The sequence below is a fragment of the Mytilus edulis genome, chromosome 4 (assembly GCF_963676685.1).
Source record: "Mytilus edulis chromosome 4, xbMytEdul2.2, whole genome shotgun sequence".
In the NCBI taxonomy this organism is placed as follows: Eukaryota; Metazoa; Mollusca; class Bivalvia; order Mytilida; family Mytilidae; genus Mytilus; species Mytilus edulis.
In genome coordinates this window covers 41995297-42018757 of record NC_092347.1, presented here as the reverse complement: position 1 = coordinate 42018757, position 23461 = coordinate 41995297, and the positions used below count along the sequence as shown (strand labels likewise).

The following is a 23461-nucleotide window of genomic DNA, read 5'->3' as shown; positions in this document are numbered from 1 at the left end:
TCTCTCACATAAATAAATTGTATCAAATGAAATAGACACTTAAGTGTTTAAAAAGTGGTCTAAATCTTTCGACAGATGAACCTTAAATTTGAGGCCAAAATCGGTCCTTACCAGACCTACTCCTTTTTACCAAGTGAATAAACCTCCTTATTTATGAAAAGTTCTGACTACAGTACTTTTTTCATTTCATACATGTATACTAGTTTTTATTTATGTCAACATGGTATATTCATAAAGTCAGAGTTTGTTATACACTGGGCTATAGCAATAAACTACTGGAGTCTTCCCAAATAATCTGTATATTTAGTCCAAGATTACTCTGTGCATGGCTGTTTTGCCAGACAAGCAGCCTGGGGTTGTGTGATGTCATAGCTTGTCCCATATCAAAGAGATTCCGGCATTTTAACTTTTTTAAAAGGGACATCAAGTTATGAGAGACTTTGCGGACTCGAGACTGAAAGATGCAAATATTTTTTTAATTTTGGTATTGAACATTAAGTAACCAACCATTATAACAATCAAAAATCACTCGGACATTTAGCTTTTTTACATCATATATGATTAAGGTGTTAAATTGTGTAATCCTATTGACACAGGGTCATTTGCATTAATCAGCTCCCATAATTCATTGCGCCTTACAATTTCTTGTTTAACACATGACAATCTTTCAAAATGAAAGTAAAAATCTGCAACCATTGGGTCACTGTGAAAACTGTCTAACTACGAGAAAATAACTTAATAAGAGGTGTCAGGTAGATGAAATTTACATAAATGGAGAGATAAATGAAAAATGAACAAATAAATGACAGATTTATAAAGAGCCAATGGCGTCAGAAGCTACAAATCCATTTTGGCCAGTCAATTAACCACTTTTTGATGTGGGACGAGCTCTGACATCCCACGTTTGTCTGGCAAAACAGACTTTGACGATGAATGTCAGAGTAACATCGGACTTCTATTTACTGTAACTGCTTTTGACGGATCTAAATGGTCATAACTTTTGAACTGCTTGACCAATTTCAAAAGTTTTGTTATGCATTCATGTTTTAAAGGTTTAGGTTTTTCAAATTCTTAAAGATAGTCTTAATAAATCTTCTTGGTCGCAATGCAAGGACCCTTATTAGGTTATTAGCTTTAAGTCAGCTATTTAGTACGTCGTTTCGACGACGTTTGACGATACACCTTATCGCTATTTGTCCGCCATTGCTGGAAATCACACAGGTTCCCGTAAAATTTTGACGTCATAAAACAAAATGTCTGACGCCACAATGGAAAAGTGATTGTTGTTGACGTCAAAAGTTCAAGCGGACGGGTCAGCCGGGAATAGCGATAAGGTGTATAGTCGATACGTAACATGAATACAAATGCAAGATACAACTGACGGTTTAAAGCGAAAACAAAATAATAACGTGTTCGTCCTTGTACTTTTAAGGGTGTTATGGGTTTATATATATTACAAGTTATAAAGGAAGCAAATTAAAGTTTTCATATAGCTTTCGAACAGTACTCAGTAGAGGGTATCTATTGACATAAATATGACACATTACGTTAATACTTTCTTTCAATTTAGGTTTTATATAAACTAGTAGATATCTTTTATTTAATTTAAACAAAATTCTTTATTCAATTTCTGTTTTGATAGGCAGATGAAAGAGGATAATATTTGTAACATGATTTTTTACTAACCATCTTTGATTTTAAAACGGAAAAGGAAGTACACGATGGTAAATAACAGCAAATCTATTCCGGATCATTTTCCGGTCATGTTTGCCAAAGAAGTCTCAACACAGAAATTATGAGAGGTATTTACATGGTATTTTATTTTATATATAATTTCATATTCATTATTTTATTTAATAGTTCGGTTAAATTTGACAATGAAATTAATATGTATGCAATAAAGCAAATAAAACACTCTGAATTTTGCGGAGAAACATCAGAAATCAATTTTATCAACAAAAGTAACTACCCATAAAGTCTGCTAACCTATTAAAGAGCCAAGCTTATATTGGACTACAGACTAAAGTGTATGTACTATAGTAAGACCACAATAAGAGTATGCCTCAACTATTTGGGACACAGCCACAAAAGAATCTATCTACAAAATAGAACAGGTACAAAGAAGAGCTGCCAGATATGGGTACAGGAGTTTCTCGCTGCATTGAAGACCCATAGGTGGCCTTCAGCTTTTGTCTGCTCTATGGTCGGGTTGTGGTCACTTTGACGCATTCCCCATTTCCTTTCTCAATTTTATGTAACAAATAAGTACAAACCAACTGCTAGGTGGCACATAAAAAAGAATAGGTATGTTTGCCCAAACGCTACCTACCCAGAAAAAAGCTGCCTAATCAAATTCTTTAATTGTCCTGATTTGAAGAAGTTTTTTTTTATCAGATAGGCATTAAGACTAATAGACAACCGATACTTCAATTTCTCTTTTTCAAAAAAAAGAAAATGCCTACCTACCTACCCACTGTCTCAACCTTTGGGTAGGGTTTGGGCAAACCAAAATATTTTTAATTGTGGCCCTGACGTCCAACAGCTGTTCCCACCCCAGCGTGTCTGGCAAAACAGCTGTTGGACGTCAGAGTAATCTGGGACTACATGACCAAGTATCACAGTCATGTATTGATGCACATACATTGTAAGTTGTCACTGGGAACAGTAGATCTAAATATATATGTTCCTGGTTGTCATAAATTTACCACAGACTATAAGGGACTGGAACTCCTTACCACTGGACATCCCATAGGCAGAATCAGTAGATGTCTTTGAGGCTCTAGTGTCAAGCCGCTAGACTTGCTAGAGCTTTGTCGGCTTCTACTGTTTTAAGCCATCGCTGAGTTTTTAAAATTACAATTTAAAGTTCACTTCAAATTGTAGAAAGTTATTTCCACTGAATCATAGTACAATGATTAATTACTTGAGGTCTTCTCCTGCAATTCATGAATTGGAACTTGTCAGAAACATATAAAGCAGAGGCTGATACCAGACAGAAACAGAAACAAAATATACTGACTAGAACATGGAACAGTTTATTCCATAGACCCAACTGTCCAACAAAAATATAAAATATAATTTAATATCACTTTAAATTGTATAATATTTACTGATATGCAGTTGAGAATATAAGTGTGTTAAGAAAGTTTGTATATCTTTTTATTTTGCTTCATAAAAATCAGAAATACTACCCAATTACATCTTCTGTTCCTTAACTTTCCTATCAATATTGACTTTTTTTTTTTATTAATGTTAGCTATAAGATCATTTTGTGTTTATAGAGATGTTTTTGATGAGCAAGGCAAACTTTATGAATGTTTTAAATTTACAGTTAATAACTTCTTTCAGTCGAAATAGGAAAAAGACAGTGACAGACAGAATCTGAGGACCCAAACATGAAACTTTACTATAAGAATGGTGTAAGTATATTCTGCCTATTGTATTGATATAGATTATCTACAAATTGAAAGTTCTAAATATCATAATGATTCACAAGCCCAAGGTCACTCTCTTAGGCAGAACCTCTAAACTTTTTAGTAAAAATAAATGTGTGGTAAAATAAATCGTCAATTGCTAGTTGATCAAAGAAGTGTTTTAAAGGAGTTTGTTCGGTAAGGTCCTAAAATGGCCCCCATTTTTAGCGTCAATTTCAAATTCGGATTTATTGACCAATATCACAATAAATTATAGCTTATACAGTGACAGGAAATAAGCCATTTTGTTGAAAATTTTATGTTTTTGCGTTTTATTATGACGTCACAAGTTGTACTCATATTGATTTTTCAGGAAAAAATCAATGAAAATGGGTAAATTTTCCATAGATTATTAGACCGGAAACATAGAGCGCATACGTCGACAACAAAGATCTTTTAATATAATGTTTGTGAAGACATTTCACATGTTTTATTTGAATATTAAGTTTGTCGACGCCTGCGCTCTATCTTTCCTGGTCCTTAAATTGGTTGAAATCCAACTGTTTTTGTCAAATTTCACCAAAACCCTTTATTTTGACCTATTTGGGATGTAAAAATAAACGTGTTAGAGTAAAATTTTGACAAAAACAGTTCTGTTAAACTTTCTCACGTGTCTTTAAGGCAACTTAAAACATTTATTGTCTTGTAACTATGAACTTTATAATTGGGGCCAAATATGGCCCTTACGAACTTACTCCTTTGTATTACAAAATGTATGTTTAGAAAATATATCATTTATATGTGATCTTCAGATCAGGAACCGGGGGCGGATCCAGTCTGAGAAAATCTAAAAAGATTTGGGTGATCAATTGCTCCTCCAAGGGCAGATTTGCATATTTTATTAAATGGTATGCCTTGTTATTTTATGATCCAAAAAAGGAATACTGTCTGAAATATTTATAATTTTTATTTCATCAATTACAGGAAGTGCTACCATTACAGAATACAAAACCAAAATCTGCATTCCTAGGTTTGGTGCAGTGGACTTGTATGCTGATTGCTGGGTAACTGATATTGAAATCTTAAAACTGTAATTTTTGTTTTAAAGCAGAAACTACACAAAGTATATTCCTAAAAAATATTATGAGATTTAGACTGTAAATTCAATTTTTGCAAAAGAAATGAAAACTTCCCCAGAACCATCTACTGTTTACCTGTCAATTTAAACTTGTCCCATTTAATAAATACCAATGCTATTGTGTTGTTTTGTTTATTTTCTGGACATGCTGAAACTGTTTAATTACTTCTTAGAAGAGAAATGTGTCACTCACTGATTAATTTACTTTGAGAAAAAAATTATCTTCCCCCAAAAAAGTTATTGAAATTAATCAGTTAGTTTCTAAAGGACCTTTTTAATATTTAATATATGTACTTAAACTTATGGGTTAACATATATATCTTTTTTCATAATTTTGATTCTGATTAATTATTTTTATCCTTCTTTTCAGCACATTAGCATATGGAAGTTACACAATTTTTGTCCATCTATGTGAGGTTGATGGTAGAATTCCCTTCAGTTCTGCATCATCAACTCTCATGATAGAAACATCAAAGGTGAGAGAATAATAGTAATAATCTTGAATAGTCTATTTGCCAATTCCTGTAATTGACCCTGTAATTAGAGATCCCTTTTTTAAATGTCTCCCTTATGAGGGACATTCATTATTTACTTACAATAGAGAGGTAGCAGAAAGAACAAATTTACCTTCAGGAGCGTAATGTTTGTAACCTTTAAAGTTTTTAAATCTTTAATTATATTAATTTGTTGTTAAGCTACCGTAAATACTTTTAACATAAGAAAATTATTGTTCATGAAAAATTTGTAAAACCGCCGATATATCTCTTTCAATTCATTACGCTTTTCATTGGTAAATGACAATTTTGTCCTGTATGGAACCAGTCTACAATTGACAAAGGGAAGTAATATAATTTGTTTAAAACGTGTGTAATTAGAGAATCAAATCAGTAATTGGCAAATGGACTATTGCATTACAAACATTTATGACTCATCCATCAAACAATATAAAAAGATATGGTGTGGTGAGAATACTCTTTAAAATTAAGGAAAACAAAATCTATGCTATTTAAACATGTTAAAGAATATTAAAAGTATTAGGAAGAGATTGATGTTTATATTGTGTCACTTTCTGAGAATATTGCCAGATATCCTTTACAAAAAGGGCCTGGTGGCTGAGATGTCTAAGTAGTCATACTACTGTAACACTAGCCTGTCAACAATTAGGTTGTGATTTCGAATCCCACACACAGCAATCATAATTGACAAGGATTGTAAGTTTCCTTACTGATGGTTGGTTCTCTCTGGCTTCTACCACCTATTAAAACTAACCACAACAATTGGCATAATAGTATGCTGAAAGTGGTGTTAAACACCAACAAATCACTCATCAATCAATCCTTAAAATATTTAGACAGAAACGCCATAGACATGAGAAGCCACTAAATAAATGAATGCCTATTGTGCAAATTCAATATTTGAACCACATTAAGACTTTATTAATTCAATATATAAGAATTTATTAATTCAATATATATAAAACTGCCTTGTACAACACTGACATTCTGATCCATACAAATTTGAATAAGTCCATGCAACACTCTGCACAAAGACTGATAGATCATCTTATCTAGACACATTATTCAGACAACAATCTACACAAAGACTGACAGATCCTCTTATCTAGACACATTATTCAGACAACAATCTACACAAAGACTGACAGATCATCTTATCTAGACACATTATTCAGACAACAATCTACACAAAGACTGACAGATCATCTTATCTAGACACATTATTCAGACAACAATCTACACAAAGACTGACAGATCATCTTATCTAGACACATTATTCAGACAACAATCTACACAAAGACTGACAGATCATCTTATCTAGACACATTATTCAGACAACAATCTACACAAAGACTGACAGATCATCTTATCTAGACACATTATTCAGACAACAATCTACACAAAGACTGACAGATCATCTTATCTAGACACATTATTCAGACAACAATCTACACAAAGACTGACAGATCATCTTATCTAGACACATTATTCAGACAACAATCTACACAAAGACTGACAGATCATCTTATCTAGACACATTATTCAGACAACAATCTACACAAAGACTGACAGATCATCTTATCTAGACACATTATTCAGACAACAATCTACACAAAGACTGACAGATCATCTTATCTAGACACATTATTCAGACAACAATCTACACAAAGACTGACAGATCATCTTATCTAGACACATTATTCAGACAACAATCTACACAAAGACTGACAGATCATCTTATCTATAGACACATTATTCAGACAACAATCTACACAAAGACTGACAGATCATCTTATCTATAGACACATTATTCAGACAACAATCTACACAAAGACTGACAGATCATCTTATCTAGACACATTATTCAGACAACAATCTACACAAAGACTGACAGATCATCTTATCTAGACACATTATTCAGACAACAATCTACACAAAGACTGACAGATCATCTTATCTATAGACACATTATTCAGACAACAATCTACACAAAGACTGACAGATCATCTTATCTATAGACACATTATTCAGACAACAATCTACACAAAGACTGACAGATCATCTTATCTAGACACATTATTCAGACAACAATCTACACAAAGACTGACAGATCATCTTATCTAGACACATTATTCAGACAACAATCTACACAAAGACTGACAGATCATCTTATCTATAGACACATTATTCAGACAACAATCTACACAAAGACTGACAGATCATCTTATCTATAGACACATTATTCAGACAACAATCTACACAAAGACTGACAGATCATCTTATCTAGACACATTATTCAGACAACAATCTACACAAAGACTGACAGATCATCTTATCTAGACACATTATTCAGACAACAATCTACACAAAGACTGACAGATCATCTTATCTAGACACATTATTCAGGCAACAATCTACACAAAGACTGACAGATCATCTTATCTATAGACACATTATTCAGACTCTTAGTTGATTTGTCTTTGCTCTTACTCTTAAAGCTGTGTTCTTAATGGACAAGTAGCAATGACAGATTTAAAGCCTTTGATTTGACTTTAATAAAGAATAGTAACAGAAGGTGTTCAAATTGGGTATTACTTGTGTGATCTTTAAAGAAAATCAACCTCATTATGTCAGTATTCTCCCCAGGGCCCTTTAGCATCATGGTAATGTGATGCTATATTGCTAGAATGTGATGGTATTTGAAATGATTTTATTAAAGATATTGTTTTTAAGGATGTACTAAGGTGAAGTTTTGGAATTTGCGTCAAATGTTCGGACTCCTTGGTGTTTTTCCATACAATACAAGGTAAAATATTTTGTCCCATAACACCCATTTTTTTTCTCATACAAGACTTTATAGCTCATGAAAGGTCATTTTCCAAAATTTAAGAAGATTCTTGATTTTCTTTCTTTTGTTTTGAGACCCAAATAATGCCAATGCAAATGTAAGGTAAAAGTCCGAGTCAGACTTTTCCCGCCATATTTTAAATCTCAAATATCTCGAAAAGGAGGTCCATGACCTATCAATATTTTTAGCTTATTTTCATCCTTCAAGAATGCTCTATCAACTTATAGTATCAATTTTAATTTATTAATTTATTATTATTATTTTCCCCTAACCTCACCCCTAAGTACATCCTTAATACAAACAACTAATAAGTTAGTATTTGTATCCATTTTAAAATGAATAGTGTAAATACAAGTTCCTGTTTTTTAACTAATTTTTAATCTTGCCCTATTCTAACTCTTACTATTTATATTGTTAAAATGTTAACTTGTACATAAAATTTCTAATAACGCATTTTTAAAAATAGACAAATTTTTTAAATGCGGTGACCCTGCAGATAGGGTGGACTTCCTGAAGAAGAAGAAGAAGAAGAAGAAGAAGAAGAAGATGTCAGATGCTATGATTTTTAGAAAAAGAATTGTAAATGGACAAGATATTTGAAGAAATTTATTAGAACACATTATTACAGATGTCTGGACTAATGTGTTCAACTGTTCCTATAATTGATACCTACTAAAATAACCTAGTAAACAGTAACATTTTTTAAAGAACATTTGTAATAATTTTTAATTGGTTTATTTTCAGCTTGTGACTTCATTTTGATTGGTTTATTTTTCAGCTTGTGACTTCATTGGTGCTTTACTTACAGCAGACATCATGTAAACCAATCAACATTCCTAAATTTACATTATGGCTTCCATTCTCAATACCAGCAATATTATACGCTATAAATAATAACATGGCAATACACATGCAGTTACATATGGACCCTACATCTTATCAGGTAAACATATATTGCTAACTACATGAACTAAAATATTGGTTAGATACATAGACATTTTCAGGGCACTGTTTACATATATTGCTAACAAAAATACCAGTTGTAACATACACACTGTTAGAGCACCAGTTAGCAAAATAGTCCAGTCAATCTAGCATAAATTTGACCCTAACCTTAAAGTAATAGCAACAGAAGATTTTTAAGTTTTAATCTTTAGCATTATACCCCAAATATACACAGAAAAAAGTCCCATAAAGTCTTATGTAAGGAAGACTAAAAATCATGATTTAAAATAAATTCTTATGGAGATTTGCATTGAAAAAGGGAGATAACTCTGCAAAAAAGGCAGATATATCAATAAAAATTGATACAAACTTATATAATTTTACCGCTTCAATCGACAGAATGTATTGATTGTTGATATTTTAGTCGTCTTTAGAGTATAACAAACAACTCTAAAGGTGTTTTCATATCTTTTATCAAGCTTCAATCTAGATTTCGTAATTCAGTAGATGACCATTTTTCAACAAGTGAAGGTAAAGAATCTCAAATTTGATTAAAATAATTAAGCATATATTCTACTTTTTGTGGTTTAAAGTTTATTGGTAGATGCAGAACAAATATGATATACAAATATAAACAATACCAAAGTTTCACATCATATTTGTTCAAAATGGTCACAAAGCCACAAATTTGCAATTTCTTTCATAAAAAAATGCCCCCCAAAAAATACAAATAACCCTTAACACTTCAGTTTTGTACATTTCATGAGCGGAAGATTATATAATATAGTCAAATACGAAATTATAAGAGAATCAACCAAAAACTATCAAAAAAGGCTTGTTTTTGCCAAGTTATCCCCCTTCCAATGTAATTAAAAATGCTTATTTTCAGTTTCCTCAAGTTAGGTTTTATGGGACTTGTTTCTGTGTATATTTAGGTCTTAATGCTATAGATTAGAACTAAAACATTTTCTGTTGCAATTAGCTTGAGGTTAAGACTTAGTTTGACTGGACTAAAAAAAAAGTATGCAATCATGTGTATGGACCATTTTACCAACAAAAAAAGTAGAGGGTTAAAAAAAAAATTAAATGGAAATTATATCATTCAAGAATTTTTAGTTGGCTTAAAAGTGTTAACTAAGATAATTAAACAAATTTAACACAAGTGAACCAACATCTGGTAGTTCTTCTGTCAGGAAATTCCATAAAGTGAAAACCTCGGATATGTAGGGTCTTTACGATAAAAATATAAAATTTTGTTTCCAATAGAAAGTAAAATTCACAGAAGTCTGTTATTCTAAAAACATCATGAGAGTAATGCTGAGTTCACACATAATTCAAATTCGATTTGCATTAACTAATTTGAATTAGTTTAATTCGCATTTGAAACATTTAACGTCCTAATGTCAATTCTAATTCGAATTGCAATGCTCTTCAAATTCGCTTTACCGTCCTAACGACGTTAACTTATAATTCGTATTAACAAAAACTCATTTCTAATGCCAATTAGTTAATTCGAATTAGCCAATGCGAATCAATTTGAATTAAAAAAGAAGAGTGTATAAATGCGATTAGCGAATTCGATTCAAATTCAATTCAAATTCAATTCAAATTAAATGTACGTGTGAACGAGGCATTAAATCACCCATAAAACTTTATAATTCTTGAATAAGTCTTATTCATTTATCTGCAGGTTTTTTAATTATGAAAATGACTAAGGAACTGTCACCTTTTATTATGATATTATTGAAATAAATATTTCACAACTTATTAACTTTTTTCAGGTTCTCAGCAACATGAAAATAGGTGTTACAGCAGTATTATATAGAATCATTATAGGCAGGTAAGACAATTATTAATTTTTCAGAAATACGTATTTTGTAGTAACTATGAATTATAAAAATTGTTGAAAGAAACCAAGGGGACCATCAGGTTTTGATGTAGGAGATAATTTTAAAGCAAATCAAAATAATAAAAAAAACCCAAAAAACACCAATTATTTGAAAACTCAGGATTTGGCAAAACAAACCAGCACAAAAAGTTGGTAAAACTCAGGAGGTTCAACTGCTTCTGCTCATCTGGTAGTTTCTGTATATTAATACTTTCACACCAGTAAACAGCAGCAATGTTTAAAGATATACCTTTTCAAATGTAGGATTTCCCTATTATTATTGATGAGTTTAACAACAAAAACAAACTATTTTAAAATTGTATATGTCTGAAGCTGTAATTATTATAATGTAGATGTATATTCACAATAATAAATAATACTTTATCAAAGTATCTGCCCAGAATCTGTATCTTAAAGCAAGCTCAAAATAGTAACTATATTTCCTTACATATAATTCTTCTTACATAAGGCACCCTATACTTCAAAGTAGATTAATAAAACTAGACACAATCTTGTACAATATCATCTTCGCTAGCCAAGGGTGACATTCCATTCCCGCTCTCTTCACCCTTGGCGGATTGAGATACAATTTCGGAGACACAAGGTAAGGATTATTATTGGTTGCAGTTGAAACTCGCTGCATCCAATCAAAAAGCGCCTATAACATGATCACGTTTAAATGTAGAAAGTGTTTGTAAACAATTGCCACATGTTAATTGTGCAACAAGTCTTCACATCCCTAAACATACGACTATATTCAGTGACAACTTGATGTTTTCATCAACTAATAGAAGTTCCTGTGTATGTTTCATTCACATATGCATGAATGTTGACGTATATTTTCATTTCCGGCTTTACCAAGTGTGTAATATCTAGACGCTATCGTGTTTTTACCTTCAATTTGAAAAGTTCAAGTGCTACCATTGGTCAAGAATAAAGTATTCGGAATGGGCGTGACTTTAATCTTCCGATAGATGGCGCAACATTGTTATCACAAATGTTGACTTAATCCGCCAAGGGTGAAGAGAGCATTAGTGAATCATAACCCTTGGCTAGCGAAGATGGTGCAATACCAAAAATAAAATATGCACATAGAAGTGTAAATAAAAGATGCTAGAAAAAAAAAAATGATTTTGAATGCATCTATCATTATTATATTTGTTTATGGGTTACATTTCACTTTCACTTTTTCATTTACATTTAATTCTAACTTAACGAAATTTGACTGTATTCCGTCTAATGTGGTACATTGATGAACTGATATTATTTATTATTGCAAGTTTTGAGGAATGGACAATAATTTTTTTTTATATATTGTATTTTCAGGAACATCTGCATAATTAATATCAGAAACTGAGTTCTTACTATTGGGATACTCGACCAGTCCCATTAACAAACAACTTGTTATAATTTTTGAATTTATTGTTCATGTAAATAGAATGGGAATGATTATTTTACCATTAAGATTGCTAAGACTCTTTGAAACCTTTTCACTTACTGTGATTATTACTTTTTATTTCAGACGTTTGTCTAAGATACAATGGTTTGCATTAGGAATTTTAACAATAGCAGGGCTTTTTGATAGGTTAGTATAGACTGGTTTTAAATTTGAATGTTACTGTTTTGAAAGTGTTACACAGATTTATTTTCCTAAAACTAAAGTTTATCAGTTATTTTTTTTTATTATTTTGAATTGATCGCTTAACAATGAGCCCCAACTCCAATTTGTTTAACTGTAAAAAAATTTTTTTTATCTTCAGCAAATATATTATTGTAATTTTGTATGATTTAAAAGCTTTTTATAATTTTCAAACATGTTTAAATGTTGAAGGCTTTGACAATAGATGACCTTCAGAACTTTCCTGTATATATCCTATGTCACAATGTTTATATAATTATGTCACAGAAAGAACTTATTGTTTAATGACATCCTTTACACCGATTTAACTGGTTTAACTCATTCTTAAAAAAAACAAATAAAAATTGGTCTCTACTTTTCTTTTACAGCTATGGAGGGTATTCTAGTCAATCACGGTCTGTGACAGAAATCCATATAACCCTGACTGGGTTAATAATGATGATCTCATATTGTTCTATCTCAGGGTTTGCTGGCGTCTACTCTGAGTACATTCTCAAAAGACATATCAAAGTGAGTATATACATGCATGTCATTTTGATATGGATGTCCCATTTGACAATCATTAACAAATTTTCATTTTTAAAGGGTAATTCTGGCTGGTGTCTAATGGAATGTAACTTGTCTAATTCAAGCCATATGCAAGAGTACCAAAAACCAGGCTGAATCAAAACCAAACTTTGAATTCAAACCAATAAAAAAGACAAAAACATCCTGGATTACTGCAAGGAAAAGATATTTTCTAGTCTACAAGATTTGCTTTGAATTATTGAAAAAGCTGTCTAAAGTTCTAAATCCAACATTGAATTTTCCAAAAGCCTGTTTAAACCAAATTTTTAATTAACCAAAAATCTGTCTTAACCGACCTTTAAGTTACCAAAAACCTGTCTCAATCAAACTTTGAAATAACCCCAAACAATAAAATTATAGATAAAAGCAGTTTGCTAACACTGATATTTTTTTGGTGTATATATATGGAGATGTATATGATGCAGCCTACCAGTATTTGGTTCCTTTGTATATCATAATTTTTTAAATCATTTTTGATTTTGCAGATGTCCCTTCACTTACAGAATATGTTGTTATATATATTTGGTGTGTGTGTCAATGGTATAATTTGGTTTATACATGAACTTAGTAATCCAGAAATAGGTAAGTAAAAAGTAATAATTCAGGAATTTTTATACAGGTCATAATATTATAACTTAATATATTACAATTTTGTTTATAGAATATAGGAAAATATATGCCGTAACTAATTTTTTTTATAGTTATAGTCATCTCTTCTAAACCTGCAGAACACAGTATGAATAAAAGGATATGTTGGGTATATTTCAAAACAATAGCAACCCAGCAACACAAATTACCAAAAACATTAAGAGGGCAATAAACACCACCAATATTCTGATATCTTTACAATAATTCAAGCTGTAAATAATATTGAGTAAACAAAGTTAGAAATATTAAATGGAAAATATCAACTAATATCACCAAATTCTCCAAATATCAATTTATGCCAAATTATGTTAAGAGATTTGATTATCCTTTATCATCATCTATGTTTAATTTTATTTTTTAGAGGATAGATTCTCATTGTTTAGAGGATATACTGGTTTAACAGTTGTTATTATTTTATCACAGGTAAGAAATAGGAAAGGATAGCTATTACATGATTTTGTGTGTCGGTATGGTTGACAAAAATCATATTTAATAAAGGAATATTTACACAGGGACTTTCTATACTAACAGGACTGGTCACTTATAACGATGTTTATACAAATTATCAGACTGATCTCGGCTGTAGCTGATGTCACGTGACTTTATAGCAAATCATTTGATATTCACAACGTTTTCTTCATAACTATATGTTCAAATTTAACAAAAAATCCTTTTTATGAAATTTTATACATTTTGTCATTGCAAAATGCTGTTTTTCAAAAGATTTCTCGGATCATTTTTTTAAATATTAATCTCTGAACTTTGAGGTATTTGTTAGTTGAATTTTCAGTAGCCGCCATCTTGTTTGATATGTAAACCATTTTACACAACTGGGACGTTCTTCAAAACAATACGTCTAAGTTTAATAATTCATCATCCTTTCAAAATCTTATATTTTTTGTCATCGTAAATGGCTATTATTCAGATTTTATATTAACAAATAATTATATAACAACAATGTACTGTGAAATACAGAAATAACTACTAGCATCGTTAATCAGAGATATGAAACTAAGTTTATTGTTGGGTGGTAGCTTTAAACAGGCGGCTTAGTAATCAGTTAAAATCAATAGAGACGGGTCCCGTGAGTATAGAAAGTCCCTGATTTACAGAACAATTTTGTTTGCTTACAAATCCATACTTACAAAACCAAGAAGGTAAATTATCAGTGTGTAAATTTTGAGGTTTTTATGATTAATTAACGAAATTCAAGCTTACTTGCAACATTGGAATTATAATCCTTTGTTATTTATTTACACGAAAACAAGGAGGGAATGGCGTTATTTTCTGTTGAATATATGAGATACTTTTTTTCTTTTCAGGCTTTAAATGGCTTGATCATGTCTTCCATCATGAAGTATGCCAGTAACATTACACGACTATTTATTATATCCTGTTCAACACTGATCACAGCTGTTCTGTCCGTACTAGTGTTTGGTACAACGTTAAATATGTATTTTGTTATGTCTGCTGTTTTAGTGTGTGTTGCTATTTATATTTTTTATATGAAATAGACAAACAAATGTTTTTTATTTATTTATTTATTTATTAGGTAAAAACCAGTTAAGCTTGTATGTTGTTTTTGTTAAGATTGACATCAGTTTTGAACATTTGTTTTTTATAAGACCCTTTTTCTGAATTGAGGATGATACAATTCTTGTAGGGTCTTTTTAAGGTCAAGTTACAGAAAATGGGCTATGTCACAGATTTCAGTAAAATTTTGCATACAACTCTGGCTCGATGAACTTCAAATGAAAATCGAAAAAAATAATGCATTTATCTCATTTATCATTTAAAAATATTACTAATTGAATTCTTACAAAATTGGTGATCATTTGTATAGAAAGCACATAAAATCGGCATAAAACCTTCAAAAATTTGTCTTAAAATTGCTTAATCTTTAAATCTACTCCATAGATTTTTCTTTAAAAACTATATGTTGTTGATACATTAATTTCCGTTATAATGATGCAAAATAAAGATAGGGTCACCGACTTAGTTTTTACAGTATACATCATTCATAGTTGTGTTCTTTGTAAAAAAATCCAATAAAACGTCTAAATAATCGTAACGTCGTGTTTCAGACCGTAAAACGTTGATTTTTGTCGTTTTTCACTACCAACAAGGTAACAAATGGATTATTAGACAAAAAAGAAGTCGGTGACCATATGATTATTTTATATCATTAAAACAGAAATGTATGTGTCAACAACATATAGTTTTTAAAGTAAAATCTATGGAGTAGAATAAGAGAATTGGCGATTTTAAGTCAAATTTTATGTTTTTTCGCCAATTTTATGTGCTTTCTATACAAAAATTCACCCATATTAAAAGAAATCAATCTGCAATATTTCAAATAATAAAAGAGATAAATTCTTCATTTTTTCGATTTTCAGTTGTAGTTCACCGAGCCAAGTTTGTATGCAAAATTTTTGCAAAATCTGCGACATAGCCCATTTACTGTTCCTTGACCTTAAGTAATGCAAATTTGCATATCTGTTAAGTCATTTGCAATTTAGGATAACACCTTTAATTCTTAACACTAAATTAGGGTAAGATAATGTTGCCACTATTGTAAGATCAAAGTACTATGTTCATCTTTTAAAAATGAAGATTTTACAGACCATTATAGCTCATGTTAGTTCACTATTTTATACATGTCTTCCTTTTGAAATTGCTCAATATATTTTTAGCTCACCTGGCCCAAAGGGCCAAGTGAGCTTTTCCCATCACTTTGCTTCCGGCGTCTGTCATCCGTCGTTCGGCGTCATTAACTTTTACAAAAATCTTCTCCTCTGAAACTACTGGGCCAAATTAATCAAAACTTGGCCACAATCATCATTGGGGTATCTAGTTTAAAAAATGTGTCCAGTGACCCGGCCAACCAACCAAGATGGCCGCCATGGCTAAAAATAGAACATAGGGGTAAAATGCAGTTTTTGGCTTATAAATCAAAAACAAAGCATTTAGAGCAAATCTGACAGGGTAAAATTGTTAATCAGGTCAAGATCTATCTGCCCTGAAATTTTCAGATAAATCGGACAACCTGTTGTTGGGTTGCTGCCCCTGAATTGGTAATTTTAGTGATCTTTTACAAAAATCTTCTTCTCTGAAACTACTGGGCCAAACTAATCCAACCTTGGCCACAATCATCTTGTGGGTATTAAGTTTAAAAAATGTGTCGGGTGACCCGGCAATCCAACCAAGATGGCCACCACGGCTAAAAATAGAACATAGGGGTAAAATGCAGTTTTTGGCTGATAACTCAAAAACCAAAGCATTTAGAGCAAATCTGACAAGGAGTTAAATTGTTTATCAGGTCAAGATCTATCTGCCCCTTGAAATTTTCAGATGAATCGGACAACTCGTTGTTGGGTTGCTGCCCCTGAATTGGTAATTTTAAGGAAATTTTGCTGTTTTTGGTTATTATCTGGAATATTATTATAGATAGAGATAAACTGTTAACAGCAATAATGTTCAGCAAAGTAAGATTTACAAATAAGTCAACATGACCGAAATGGTCAATTGACCCCCTAAGGAGTTATTGTCCTTTATAGTCAATTTTTAACAATTTTCATAAAATTTGTAAATTTTTACTTACATTTTCCACTGAAACTACTGGGGCACTTAGTTCATTATATATAGAGATAATTGTAAGCAGCAAGAATGTTCAGTAAAGTAAGATGTACAAACACATCACCATCACCAAAACACAATTTTTTCATGAATCCATCTGCTTCCTTTGTTTAATATTCACATAGACCAAGGTGAGCGACACAGGCTCTTTAGAGCCTCTAGTTTTTTATATCAAAAAAAGAAAACCATTGAATATATGGTGTAAAATTATCTGCAATAGGTATCTAGAAATTACTGTATTTTTATAGAAAACTAGTAATATATGAAAACACGCAATTGATGTCCTAAAGCGATATGGATTGCTTGAGATCAATGTTTATGAAAGTAGGTCACAGCTGTTTAATTTATATTTGTTGTATAATTGTGTGGGGATGTTGTAGTATATATTGCTGTCTATTTTAATAGTCCTATAGAAAACTTCATGGGTTACATATATTTATATCTATATTTTGAATAAGAAATCCAAAGAATTTTGTTAGATCTTGGCATTATATCTTTACTACTGTAATTTCAGTAATTAATGTGAGCATTTATTTATATTGAAATCTTTTACAACTGGCAACAATGGCAAGTCAATTAAAGTGATTGCAAAAATTTGTGAAATTATTTCTGAAATTATGAATGCAAGTATGTATTAATATTTCTGCTTATTAGGCTCTAAAGAATGTATCAGTAAATGCATTTACTTACTTTGTTGTTGATTATGCAATAATAAATGCACACATTGAATTATGAATTTAATTTTTTTTTCAGTACTATTGAATGTTTATTTTTGAATGTTAATATGATAGAGTATTTTGACTGTGATAACATGTTTAAAATCAAAACCTTCCATAGTTTACAGCTTTAATTTTATTCATCAATATTGTTTACATTTTTATAATTTCATACCTGTATATCGTTAGATTTATATAATATATTTCACTTACAAATAGATTAAAAAAATCATTCTCTGTAAATAGGAATTGACATTTCTTCTTATCATAGAAAGGTTATCTGCGAAATGTTAAATTCCAAATTATCAGTTACCATATAATACATCATTAGTTTGACAATTTGTTTAGCAAAAATATACACATTTAGTTGCTGCACTCACCACAAAAAGTCAGCCAAAAATATGTTAGCCTGTAATGGTATTTTTGCCAATAAAAAGACGGAAAATATTTTTATAATTTCCACAATTTATTTATGTATTGTGTCAATGTATTCTGAAGTTGGAGATCCATCTCTTAATTGAATTGGTTGGCTGATGATTGAAGATGTTTAATGCCACTTTCAACAGTTTTGGTTGAATAGTGCTGGCCAGTTTTTCATGTTTGAGGAATTGCAGTGCTTGGATAAAACCATGACCTTTTGGCGAGAAAATGGCCATCCCAGTCAATTATGATCCTAATTAAAGCACTTGCCACATTTGGAGTTTGAACTCACGGCCTTATTGTCAACAGGCTAGAAGTGATTGCTCTAGATAGCTACCTGTACCTCTCAGCCACCTAGACACTGTCTAAATTTTTCGTTAGACTTTCCATTAAAAAAAATCTAATGCCACTGCTTCAATTTAATTATGATTTGTTCTACACGCTTGTTTTTTTATTTTTTTTTGGTTGTTTTTATGTCCCACATATAATAATTGATACATTATATATTTGAAATGTTTGTTTTTTTGACAAATGATATTGAAGAACAATATCCAACTGATAATATTGAGTTCACTTAACAATGGTTATAATTTTTAGATTTACACAAAGTGCCACATCTACCTCAACACATATGGGCATGCACACTATAAAGTATAAGGTTTAATTCAACTTGAATAAATGAAATATGTACAACAAATTTAAAAACCTTGTTGAGTTGGGTTTTTTTTCTTCTTTTTTTTCATATAATTACTAGACATGTGTAAGGTAAGGATAGTTGAGCTCTTGTTAATAAAGATCATAATGAAAGTATGTTTGTGCACATAAAAAGAGTTCATTTTTGTGTAATTGCAATACACAATGGGAATAATTGGCTTTCAGCAGAAAAATATGAGAAATAACTTTGCATACACGTTGCATGTAAACGATCCTTTTTTCACATTCACAAAATGATTTCACCTAAAAAAAATGTAATTTTTCTGTTTTTAATGAAGTCATTTGATTCATGTTTTTTTCAATTGTTATTTGTTTTTAAAGCTTGTTAGAACTTGTTATATAATAGGGACTGTTTCTCATTGTTGAAGACTGATGGAAATACAGGGACTTTTAAGTGTTAAATTTATTGCCCTTTTCCACCATGATCTATTTTGAATGGCTGCCCTTTTTTTGACTATTCCAAGTCTCTTTATTTTTATATGATAAGCTACCTTTAAAAATATACTATAGTAAAATATCGAAATATTTCATGCATTTCTTTCGTACAAAATCAATAGATATTGACAAACAAATGTATATGTTCCGGACCATATGAGTATTTGGACCATACACGGACCATATGGGTATATACTCATTTTTTTTTTAATACTTCTAAACTCTTCATATGGTATGACTGTTCATTAAAAAGACGCTATCATGTAGGTAATTTTATTATTATATTATAATAAAAAGATCAGCTAAAGAAAAATTAGAAGTTTCACATAGTTAATTTTACTTAATTGTCAAAACTATGATAAACACATTTTATACCGATGGTCAATACCGATCTGTTATTACGAGTGAATGGCAATATGTCGACTTAAATAATTAAATTTCAAAAATTTCTTAGTGAACTGTTACACAAGAAGTCACTAGAAAGTAACATAGTTTGTTTTAAATGTCTTGGGAACATGGTGTATTGCAGTCATTTTTACGATATTTGAGATCTTGAACTTCTTAAAAATACCGTAGACATCAAAATGGCCAAAGACCTTGGTATCACTGTACGCAGCTGCAAAAAGACTAGCTTTTCACTCGCAAACAGAAGGTGTACATGAAAAGGATCGTGCACAACAGACTTGCAAATGCAAAAAAAGCCATGATACCGTGTGGAAGTAAATGTCACCCAAGCCTACATGTAAGAATGTAACTAGCAATGAAAACTAACTATGGAATCAATTTTTAATTTTTACATAGTTTTTTAATTATAAAATTAACAAATTGTCATGTAACCATCATTGTTTTTTTAGATTAAGTTTTTGTATTATGGAATCATTTATAATTTAATTTGAAAAAAATACCTATATGGTCCAAATACTCATATGGTCCGGCCCGTTAATAACCAAACGAGTATTATACACATATGATCATGACCATAAGCGTATGGTCCAAATACTCATATGGTCCGGAACATATACATGCTAAAATACATCTTGTACACTACTGGTAGTAATATGTTATATATGCTGAAAAGAGTTATATATTTTGCATGTAATCATCTAATGTTGATAGAATGAAAAAAAGGGTAAAAGTAGTCTTTTTCAATGCCTACTTTAAAACTAGTTAAAAGTATTTAGGAAATTTTATAATAGTAGCTTTTTTTTTAAAGAAATCTGCAATAAATTTTTTTGCAAAGTATTGTATGTTGTCTGTTTAATTTCTTAGTGTATCAATGAATTATATCGGATTTGTTTACACTTCTATCTCCATCACTTCTGAGCTCTTTTGGGGTAATTAGACTTCAAAAGGGAATATTTATTATCAGGTGTTTTAAAGAAATACTGTGGATTAATTGATTTTCGTGGATTAAGGAAAACTTGCATGTTCGTTGATTGTTGATTTATTTCATAGTTTAGACGATACTGCATACAAGTCTATAGAAAATTTGTTATTCGTTGTATATTTAATTTCTTGGATCACCTGTACCGACAAAATCTGGTATCCAATGAATAATAAGGAATGTACAGTAGCCAATAAAGCTTTAATTAAGTAAACAAGGTTTATCCTATAAGATATGGGAAAGGTACCAAATCAAAAACAAACTGACAATGCCATGGAATAAAAGATCAATTGCTCAAAATAGCCTGTGTCGCTCACCTAGGTTTATGGTCATATTCAACAAAAACACTCCAACAATGTAGACAAGAAAATAATTCATGTTTATCTTGGTTTGCTGATCGTTTTGTATATAGATATAGGAAGATGTTGTATGAGTGCCAATGAGACAAATCTCCATCCAAGTCACAATGCCTAGTTTCTCTCTATCTTCTTTAGTTTTTGTTCAAAATACATGAGACTGAAATAAATCCTAATTTAAGGGCAATCACTCCTATAAACAGTGAAACTCTACTAACTATACCCACAAAATTTAATTTAAATGTTAGTAGATCTTGCCTTTCTGATAATTTTTGTCCCGGTGAGAGTCGCAGTATGCAAAACATTGGTATTACAGCAGGGAACGTTAACTATTTGTTTTGATGTGGTATGAGTGCCAATGAGACAACTCTCCATCCAAATAACAATTTATAAAAGTAAACCATTATAGGTCAAGGTATGGCCTTCAACACGGAGCCTTGGCTGACACGGAACAACAAGCTATAAAGAGCCCCAAAATTACTAGTGTAAAACCATTCAAAAGGGAAAAACAAGTCTAATCTATATAAATAAACAAGGAACAAGTATAAATTACATAAACAAACGACAACTACTGTACATCAGATTTTGACTTAGGACAGGTGCAAACATTTGCAGTGGGATTAAATGTTTTAATGGTACCAAACCTTCTCCCTTTTTCTTAGTATAACATCACAACATAGAAAAACACACGATAAGCTCTATATTTCAGAAGATAGAAGACAAGGATGCTTCATATCTTGTGTGTAGATATCCTATATTATGAAGTTTTGTCTGTCATATGTTCAATGTCCTTGACCTCAATTTCATGGTTCACATTGTCTTGGAAAAAAAAGAAGTTTTTTTTGTCAAATTTCTCACTTTATTATAAGTAATTGGATAACCATATTTCAGTAGTTTGGTATATGGGTTCCTTGTAACATCTACATGTTCATCAGAGGGTGTTCACCTAACCTTGTCATCATTTTATAGATCAGTGATCAAGGTTAAAGTTACGTGATTTATAGGTCTGTTTCTCAAATAATATAAGCAGTAGGTCAACCATATGTGACATATATAATGACTGTAATGGGTACATCTCAGTCTGGTAGGTTTCATCTGAACTTGACCTCGTGTTCATGGTTCATTGGTAAATGTTAAGTTTTTGTATTTTGGTCTGTTTTTCCGGTATTATTAGTAATAGGTCAATTACATTTTGTGTTTACAAAATTGTAAGGTGTAAAAGTCTATCTGACACCATTTATCTGACCTGAGTTTCTGTGATGATTTTAGTTAAACCTTTATCTTTAAGACTTTAGACATAAAATCAATAGTAAAGCAGGAGAGATATTTCAGCATGTGCACTCTTGTTGTAATTTAAATTTTATATTAATTTATTATATTTAGTATCAACTAAATAAAAAAGAATAAAAAATCAGCTCTCCCTTGATACCATTTGCGAGCATGGTCTTGAGGAAATGATGATAGTCCGTCGAAAGGGGATGATAAATGGCTGACCTGTGTTAAGAGAGAGCCATATCTCTTGCACATAAAAGACACCCTTGTAGATTTCGAAAAAAATGCAGGCTAATGTCACTACAAGGCAGCTTTCGCACCCGCAAAGTCAAAAGGGATTAATATAAGTTGCAAAATTTGTTTCCCAATCCACTATTAATAAATATGTTTAAACTAAACTAAAAACACAAAAACAAAAAACAACAACAATTTGCAGAAGGATCCAATTGTGTTTTTCCCCAGGAAATCAGGATGCAAGGTCTAGAGACAAATTATGTGTATTTAATCCATCATAGGTCATTTTATGGCCTTCATCAGTAAAAAAAACATGGATATGTTTTTTTTTTTTTTTTAATCCTTATATTTAAAGACACTTTGAGGGGTCTATATGTGGCCTTTTGCTAGGTAAAATTCTGTCCCAATCCAATTTACTCTTATTTGTCAGTGACAATCTACATTTCCATTACCTTCATCATTGACTGCCTCTATTACAGGACCTTCCTATTGTATTTATTGTTATTTGGTTCTCATCCTGAATATGCATCAAATACTTGCCACTGGACATTAAGCAACCAACAATCAATTAATCAATCATTCAGTTCCACTACAAACACAAATTTAGTTTAATATCTAAAATATGGACATATTTTGAAAAGATGGAGTGTTACAATGTGCCAGGCCACTAAAATGTGAAGGTTAAAAAAACAA

At 31.0% G+C, this 23461-nt stretch overlaps 1 protein-coding gene across 2 annotated transcripts; it reads left to right on the top strand.

The window, feature by feature from the left end:
• The first annotated feature begins 1697 nt into the window (after positions 1-1697).
• LOC139519697 (probable UDP-sugar transporter protein SLC35A4) lies at positions 1698-18422 on the top strand. 2 transcript variants are annotated; one of them, XM_071311919.1, is made up of 11 exons: positions 1698-1802; positions 3349-3419; positions 4398-4477; positions 4922-5027; positions 8693-8857; positions 10641-10699; positions 12270-12332; positions 12755-12896; positions 13439-13535; positions 13963-14024; positions 14924-18422. In XM_071311919.1, the coding sequence occupies exons 2-11, from the start codon at positions 3396-3398 to the stop codon at positions 15113-15115; spliced, it is 990 nt and encodes a 329-aa protein (XP_071168020.1). In that variant the 5' UTR covers positions 1698-1802; positions 3349-3395; the 3' UTR covers positions 15116-18422. The 2 variants fall into 2 exon arrangements, with proteins under 2 accessions (XP_071168020.1, XP_071168021.1); XM_071311920.1 differs by having other exon boundaries at positions 1717-1802; positions 3332-3419; positions 14924-15240.
• Positions 18423-23461: the final 5039 nt, after the last annotated feature.

What these genes read in the sequence shown, in the direction of transcription:
- LOC139519697 (XM_071311919.1), top strand. Translation starts at nt 3,396, where the DNA reads ATGAAACTTTACTATAAGAATGGT. An exon ending in TTCTCAAAAGACATATCAAA is followed by an intron (nt 12,897 to 13,438) that starts GTGAGTATATAC and finishes TTGATTTTGCAG; the next exon opens with ATGTCCCTTCACTTACAGAA. An exon ending in TTGTTATTATTTTATCACAG is followed by an intron (nt 14,025 to 14,923) that starts GTAAGAAATAGG and finishes TTTTCTTTTCAG; the next exon opens with GCTTTAAATGGCTTGATCAT.